The sequence below is a fragment of the Tachysurus vachellii genome, chromosome 19, assembly GCF_030014155.1.
Source record: "Tachysurus vachellii isolate PV-2020 chromosome 19, HZAU_Pvac_v1, whole genome shotgun sequence".
NCBI lineage: Eukaryota > Metazoa > Chordata > Actinopteri > Siluriformes > Bagridae > Tachysurus > Tachysurus vachellii.
The window spans coordinates 18,777,009-18,785,466 of record NC_083478.1 but is presented as its reverse complement, the minus strand read 5'-3'; the positions used below and the strand labels follow the sequence as shown (position 1 = coordinate 18,785,466).

At 39.9% G+C, this 8,458-nt stretch overlaps 2 protein-coding genes across 2 annotated transcripts in view; both read left to right on the top strand.

Annotated features, from left to right (window-relative positions):
• mul1b (mitochondrial E3 ubiquitin protein ligase 1b) overlaps positions 1-2,800 on the top strand; it is a 3,726-nt gene extending 926 nt beyond the window's left edge. The window contains exons 2-5 of the mRNA XM_060894552.1: positions 528-656; positions 739-826; positions 1,103-1,223; positions 1,350-2,800. Coding sequence (XP_060750535.1) covers positions 537-656; positions 739-826; positions 1,103-1,223; positions 1,350-2,067 — 1,047 coding nt within the window. The 5' untranslated portion in view covers positions 528-536 and the 3' untranslated portion in view covers positions 2,068-2,800. The remainder of the gene's footprint in view (positions 1-527; positions 657-738; positions 827-1,102; positions 1,224-1,349) is intronic.
• A 2,441-nt stretch (positions 2,801-5,241) lies between these two features.
• On the top strand, positions 5,242-8,163 carry camk2n1b (calcium/calmodulin-dependent protein kinase II inhibitor 1b). The gene is made up of 3 exons (XM_060894102.1): positions 5,242-5,390; positions 5,488-5,678; positions 6,950-8,163. The coding sequence occupies exons 2-3, from the start codon at positions 5,510-5,512 to the stop codon at positions 7,018-7,020; spliced, it is 240 nt and encodes a 79-aa protein (XP_060750085.1). The 5' UTR covers positions 5,242-5,390; positions 5,488-5,509; the 3' UTR covers positions 7,021-8,163.
• The last annotated feature ends 295 nt before the right edge of the window (positions 8,164-8,458 follow it).

Sequence of the window (8,458 nt, the reverse complement as noted above, 5' to 3'; positions counted from 1 at the left end):
AAGGCAAACAGGGAGTGGTTGTTTGGGACTGATGGTGCTCAGTGATTGGTTGTTGGGACTGATGGTGCTCAGTGATTGGTTGTTGGGACTGATGGTGCTCAGTGATTGGTTGTTGGGACTGATAGTACTCAGTGATTGGTTGTTGGGACTGATGGTGCTCTGTGATTGGTTGTTGGGACTGATGGTGCTCAGTGATTGGTTGTTGGGACTGATGGTGCTCAGTGATTGGTTGTTGGGACTGATAGTACTCAGTGATTGGTTGTTGGGACTGATAGTACTCAGTGATTGGTTGTTGGGACTGATGGTGCTCAGTGATTGGTTGTTGGAAACAATGGGGAATAAATGGGGAGTGTCGAGTGGTCTAAAAAGTCACCAAAAATCAAGTCACTAAGTTGGCAACACTTTAGGAAATGATGTGTTGTGACTTATTCAGCTTCAACTTGCTTGTTTATCGTTAGTCGTATTTACTAACAGATTTTGAAGTGATGTTTAGGGTTAATATGTTTTATCTTTTATCTATAATCCAGAGTAAAAAAATGGATTCGAGCGGCAAACCTTCCACAGGCCAGATCTTGCTCTTGGCCACCAGTTCAGCCCTCACTGCTCTCCTCTACTCAGTGTTCAGGAAGAAGGCCAGCAGTGCTGTCAGATTACAAGTAAGTAAGAAAACAAATGGGATTTATTTTGATGAACAGATGGCTCAGTTACAGAAGCATCTGATTTCATTCTAATTAACAGGAAGCCAAGAAAATATCATTAGATCAAGATCTACAGAGCATTCTGGCTGAATCTCCAGGCAAATGTATACCATACGCTGTTATAGAAGGTATGAATAAATAAATGTTGTTACTTTGTGAAAATAAGCCGAATGATGATTAAGTCTGGGCCAGTAATCAACCCTGTCTTTGATTGTTTTCCATTAACAGCATAAAGTGTTTATTTCTTATTTATGCCAAGATGAATTAAATTTGCTCTTTGATTTCTTGTTTGCTGTTTAGCCCTTCACAGCCCTTAGAAGTCTGTATCAGGTTTTTAATATTTTCTCAGCAGAATTAGTAAATGAGAGAAAGATTTTGAAGCTCTGCCTGTTGTGTCTCTGTAGGGGTTGTCCGGTCTGTTAAAGACGCCTTGAACAGTCAGTTTGTGGACAACTGCCGAGGCGTGATCGCCAGACTGACACTAAAGGAGAAGAAGATGGTGTGGAATCGGACCACTCATATCTGGTAAATGCGTTTTAATTGAGTTTTTGGATTTGATTTCCTGAGTAGTTCATTCTACTTACGTATTTGTTTAACAAATATAGCTTTATATATATGAAACAGACTTCTGGGTTTGAAATCATTTGTCAGGAATGACTATGAAAAGGTCATCCACCAGCGCACCAACACTGTACCCTTCGTCCTCGCTTCACACGATGACACCATCACAACCACCGTGAGCGTGATCCGCCCCCTGGACGCTGAGCTGAACCTCGAGAAGACGTATGAGAACTTCCACCCAGCAACAAGCTCCTTCAGTAGCATTGTGGGTCACTTCCTGAGCGGCGAGCGGCCACAGGGTGTGACCGAGATGGAGGAGATGCTGAGGCTGGGCGCAAGCATCACGGGCGTGGGCGAGCTGGTGATGGATGGCGGCGTGGTGCGGCTGCAGCCACCCAAACAAGGATTGCGCTACTTCCTGAGCAGCCTGGATTATGACACGCTGCTAGAGAGCCACACAAGAAGCGTGAGGTTCTGGAAAATTCTAACAGCACTCATGGGACTGACAGCATGTGCTACACTGATGTATGTGCTGTGGAGGCGCTATACCTGGCACAAGGAAAAGAAGAAGGCGCGTGAGATGATGGAGGAGTTTGAAGAGCAGAGGAGGAGGAGGACGGACGGGGAAGAGGAGGCAGTGCAGGTCGGAGCTTGTGTCGTGTGCCTGGGTCAACAGCGCTCGTGCGTTTTTCTCGAGTGTGGTCATGTGTGCACGTGCTGGCAGTGTTACCGCGTGCTGCCCACGCCAAAGAAGTGCCCCATGTGCAGGGCTACTATAGACCGGGTGGTGCCTCTGTTCAACAGCTAATCAAGTCTCAGAAGTAAAAAAAAAAAACAAAAAAACAAACAAAAAAAAAACCTGAGGCTTCAGTTGTGTAATTTTTGGTGTGAAAATATTGATTTTCCAACCTATTGGTAGGCGCTACACTGATTCTGGGTGAACATTTCTTTAGGATAAATCAATTTAAGGATAAAATTATCCTTTATTTAGCCTTCTATTTAAGCACATAGAGAGAGAGAGAGAGATAAAACAATATTGAGAGAAATTATGGCATATAATACCTCACTAATGGTTAAAGGACAAATCAGGAAATATTTATCAACTTCATCACAGAAATTGTTATGTGATATTAGCAGCAGGTGGATCTAAATGGTTTAAGAACAAACGTTCCTGCTCTCAGGGCTGCTCTGTTTGGCTGCTGGCAGCCAGAGAGAGAGAGTCACAGACAGACAGACAGACAGACAGACAGACAGACAGCACTTCCAATATAAAGAGCAGAAAAGCCTGTGGACTGTTTTGCTTGACCACTGAAAGTTCTGTATTTCTTTGTGAAGACATTGTGATCTCGTTGGTGTCGGGTGAATTTTAAGATTCGGCAGAGGTTTGACACAAAAGGCTTTAAACAGCATACGTGTTAAAACAATCGATTTTTCTGTTCTTGTTGTTCAAGAGCTTTAAAATGATGCTTGAATTCATTTTTTTAAAGTATAACTTTTCATAAAAGGCTTCAATAAAGTTTTCTTCCAATACCATAAAAAAATCTCAGCTGATTTCTTTACAACATAAAAATGTAATTTTAGAACAATTTGTAGATCTCTTGAATTCTCTAACTTTTTATTTATTTTGGTTTATTACCAAAACCAAACCTTTTTATAAATGTGCATTGTTTCATGTTCAGTGTCTCTACGTTGTTTTTGAATTGTCATGACATCTACAAGTTATGGTACAGAAATTTGGAACTTGAGGTTCTTCTTCATGGGAACTTCTTCATGTTCATGGTGGGAGAAGAGAGGATAGTATTTATCATCACATTAACTTCAAAAGAAAGTGATAACATGAACTGGTTTCTTTGACGATCTTCAACAAGACATGTAACTATAACCAATAAAACGAAGATGTTCTGCTCTTTTAAAGCAAATATATCTTGTATGTTGGTCATTGGAATTATTCTGATGAATACAAGAACCCTCCCTGACCAAAAGAGGGCGCTGTTTATTTATTATCTGCCAGGACCTGCATAAGTATTCGCTTCTTTGAACTTTTGCAAATTGTATAGAGTAATAACCTGGAATTTTTATTATTTATCTCTTATCTCTTAAATACTATAGAGTGAGAAAATAAAAGTATCAAACTGTATTTTATTGTAGCTGACTTGGTACATCATCTGCACATTTATTCTGGATCTTTCACCTGGAAATGTGAATATAGAATATTTTCAAAAAAATTATTTAGGTCCATAATTTGACCAGAATGACTACATGCACCTGCCCAGGTAATAGACATAGTAAATGTACAAAAATTATGGCATTTGATGTCACCAGTTACCAGGGAAGTAGTTTTCTAGCATTATTTCTGATTTTGTGAATATTTATTACATAAATCCAAGTGAATTTCATTTCCATAAAAAATAATGGGTTTACTTTTGCAGGGAAGTGTATGTGTGTATATATGTACGCATGTGTGTGTATATATGTATGTATGTGTGTATATGTATGTATGTATGTATATATATGTATGTATATATATATATATATATATGTATATGTATGTACGTGTGTGTGTGTATGTATGTATTGTTGTTGCTGCATCATCAGCAGTCTTTGTAATGTTTCTTGCAAAATGGATTTATTTATCTATTATTTGTTTGATTGTTTAATCTGTGTTATAATGCTTTGCATTATTTTAACAAAAAACATTGCAGAACATCTGGAACATTCCCACTTGAACTTGGAATGTAAATGAAGCTATAATTTTTAGAATCAAAATGAAAAATGCATTTAAAATGGTATAAAAGCGTAATGTAGCTTTTTAGCACTTTATTTGAATGTATTTGTAATATTGTATTTATTCTTAATTCATATGTTTTTTTAACTTATTCAAATTGTCATAAAACTGCAAATTGATAAACATGATCAGTTTTTGAAGAAAGAAAAAAGAAAAGAAAGAGAAGTGCAGCTTTGACAGTAATAAGAGAAGCTAGTTTGATCTAAACTCCACTTTATTTTTGCTCCCATCACCTTTTTCCCCATCACCTTTTTTCCACATCACTTTTCCCCATCACTTTTTCCCCATCACCTTTTCCCCCATCACTTTTTCCCCATCACTTTTTCCCCATCACTTTCCCCAGATCACCTTTTTCCCCATCACTTTTCCCCATCACTTTTCCCCCATCACTTTTCCCCCATCACTTTTCCCCCATCACATTTTCCCCATCACTTTTTCCCCATCACTTTTCCCCCATCACATTTTCCCCATCACTTTTTCCCCATCACTTTTCCCCCCATCACATTTCCCCATCACTTTTCCCCCATCACATTTCCCCATCACCTTTTCCCCCCATCACCTTTTCCCCCATCACTTTTCCCCCATCACCTTTTCCCCCATCACTTTTCCCCCCATCACCTTTTCCCCCATCACTTTTCCCCCATCACATTTCCCCATCACTTTTCCCCCATCACCTTTTCCCCCATCACTTTTCCCCCCATCACCTTTTCCCCCATCACTTTTCCCCCATCACATTTCCCCATCACTTTTCCCCATCACCTTTTCCCCCATCACTTTCCCCCCCATCACCTTTTCCCCCATCACCTTTTCCCCATCACTTTCCCCCATCACTTTTCCCTCGTCACCTTTTCTGCTGTGTTGCGACTTTAAAACGGCCCGAACACAACCTGCGTGTCCCAAACCACACTGTATACACTCTGTCTTTCTTTTTCTTTTTTTCGGAAAGCTTACTGGATAGAAAATAAAACCGCACAGAAACAGAAAGCGTGTAAACAAATGTGCGCCCTACCTAGTAAAGATTAAACCTAGTGCACTTTATATTCGTAGGGAAAAACGGAAGCACCATTTCGGACACGAGTACGTGTTGTATTGAATTCGTACACCAGAAAGAATCGGATTCCTTCTGCGCTGATTGGCTAGCTTCACCATCTCCCGCCTACTTGCATCGTAATTGGGTTAGAATCCTCACGACGCGAATGTGATTGGCTGTCTCACTTGTAGCCTGGCGAATCCGCGTGCAGGAGAGCAGATTTTACGTCGGTGTGATTTTTTTGTGCGCCACGTGGTGTCTCTGACTATAGGACCTGCTCTGGCCGAAACAGCGAAACATCTAAAGAGGCTCGCGGGTAAATAAAACAATATTGTGTTGCTCTGTTTGATCTTTTCGTTTGTTTGTTTTTAAATAAAAAAACGAACATGTTGTTTTGTTGACTTTGGTTTTAGACTGAGAGAGACAGAGACAATCATGTCGCAGGTGTTGCCTTATGAGGAAACCATAAGTCTGTACGGTAACGATGGAGACGAGGAGCAAATGTCTCTCACCTGCCGTCTGCACAACAACAACAACAACTTCTTCAGCTCCACACAGAATAAAAGACCTCCCAAACTCGGACAGATTGGACGGAGCAAACGAGGTGAGGAGACTTTTTTTTTTTTCTTTCTTTCACCCAAAACTCTACCTGTTAAAAGTTCCTTTCACTTGGATGTGTCCAGAATAAAGTGTCCAGAGGAAACTAATCAACACCTTTCAGGAGAAAATCACCCCGAAACACGTTCAAAGATGCTTCGATTCTAAAATCAATGGCGATTAGATAAAATCGAGTTTTATGTCTGTTGTCGATTTCGTCTTTTCGTTATTCAGGTGAGAAGTTCTGATCGTGTCCTGCTCTGACGTCACAGGGCGACGCTGTTATTGTCGGTGCAGCTACGGTGGAGATTAACAGGATGGGATGGGGGGGGGGGGATTAACGATCGCTTACGAGTTTTTAAGAAGGATCTCCGTGCTGTGAGGTGGCGACTGTTGTTACGCAGCAAAAAGTTTGATGTTGCGTGAATGAGAAATCCAGCGTAGATGTAGTTGAGACGTTGCTGTAAACTTTGGACAAAGCTTTCAAGAATGAATTGCAGCGATCGCAGACAGTCGCATTGACACGACCAAGAGTTGATGCTCGGGTCAATGACGTACGGTGACGTCAGTATTAGCCTGTTTAAAGGTGATCGATCCAGACAGCTAAAAAGACTAAAGCGCTGCTGCATCACAATCTTTAGGTAGAGAGATCAGCTAAAGCAAGGGATAAATTCATACTAACACCACTATCAAACAGCATTGTGGGCAATATATAGTAAGTGTTGGCAAGTCAGCTTAGAATTTTATTTGGAACACCACAGAAGATCATATGTTAATTACAGAGATAAACGAAGGCTCGTGTCAGTTTTCTGGTGATTGTGCAAAACGTGCATTTGTGGTTTCTCTGTCAGCATCGGTGCACAGACATTTAGATCCGCAAACGTGCTTGTTTTCGCTGTCTGCATGTTATTATCTACTCGTATTCGCTCATCCATGGTTGGTGTAATGTCTGGAATGATAATGTCAGGTCGAGGGCTGGATTTAGGTGGATTACATAACACATGCTTGCAGGAGAAGAGAACGAGTTGGAGATGGTGGTGATGGGATTTGAACGAGGAGCAGACTGAACGTTTGTGTGCTGCTGTTATCCTGCTGTCTTTATCCAGTGTCTTTCATTTAATTCAATAAAATAATATATAAAGATCATTCACGCAGTAGCACTAGTATCACTCGAACTAGCACTTTTAACTGGTTATATAACATCAATGTGTTATGGTATTATATAATGTTGCCTCCTAATTGCAGATCTAATTCTTCTCTCCTTGTTGTTTCCCCTAGTCGTCATAGAAGATGACAGGCTTGACGAGGTGCTCCAGAACACGGCGGAAAAGTCTCCGGCGAAAGTGTAAAATAAAGAAACAAATTTTTTTAAAAAGCAAAGGGGGAAAAAAGTGAGATTTTTTTTTCCTGTTGGAACGCTCACCTCTGCGTGAAACAGCATTTCGAGCTGCTCTTCAGTATGGGTTGAATTTCACAGCACACGAGGAGAGCAGCACCGACACAGTCCCACACTCCCACACGGAGAACGCTGATGTCTGACCTAAAGATTCATCCTGAGGGCATGTTTTTGATCACGTTTTTGTTTTTTCACACGTTTTTTCCTTTATATGACTTGAGATCAGTCTAATCGTGCTATTTGCTAATCCTTAGTGGTAAAGGTACCTTTGTATTGTGAGAATGCATTGAATTCTTAATAAGCACAAATCACAGACTAATGGTAACTGTTATATTTTGTCTTATGTTTTTTCCTCTCTCTTTCACTCTTTTTCTCATTCTCTCCCAGCGCACTTTGGTTTACTTTCGTTCTCTGTCTAACATTTTGCGCGCACACACAACTGTGAACTGTGAATTTCTCCAGTGATGTATTTTTTTTTGTTCACGTTAAAGGAAACTCTTACTATCTACATTTTTTTGCAGCACTAAAAGACTGAGCACATTTTTATAAACTGATGACTGATTTTTTTTTTTTCCATTAACCTTATTTATTTTTTTTTATTTTTTTGATGTCGCTAAATCGTAACCTTTGAACTGCCTGCGCAGCGTAAAGTAAACCGCTAACTTTTGTATGGAGAAGCAGTTTGTGAAACTTTAATTGTAGCTGTAATTCTTAGCACTTTGAGACGTGGTCGCCACTCTGCTGTACAGGATATTTACGATCACAATTTGTGCCAAATCTTGCAACGAAAAAAAATGTGTGCCAGTCGATCTGTGTCTCTGTGATCTGCGTACTGTGACATTTCTGCGGTCCTGGCCGTCCTGTCCTTTTCAGGGCTTTTTTTCTAACCGCTTTTGCATGAGACAGGCCCAAGTGCCTCCCTGTGTGGCAGTGAAAATGGTGTACTTTTAGTAACTGTTTGGAATGACAGACCTCAAAAACTCTTGAATATTACATATAGTAAATGTTGCACTTCTTACTGTTTAACAGGGCTACACTGATCATGGAAAGTATGACCATCAAAATGTGAACATTCAATAAAAATCAATACAAATGACTCGGATTAATGTCTATTTTTTCCTTCCTTAATCATTCACCACACTACAGATGGTCTCCAACGCATCTGAACTCTGTTTATCTAACATTTATCATGATTAGATGTAAATTACAAGACTAAGACTAAGACTAAGTAATTTATCGTCCAATCAGAAAGCGTTCTTGCTGCATTTAGTTAATTATTTGCTTTATTTGTTGCTCGTGAACTAAAAGTCTGTTTTCTTCACACTTCTTCACTCCTGTGAAAAATATTGTATATTATTTATTATTTATTTGTATATATATATTTAAAAATG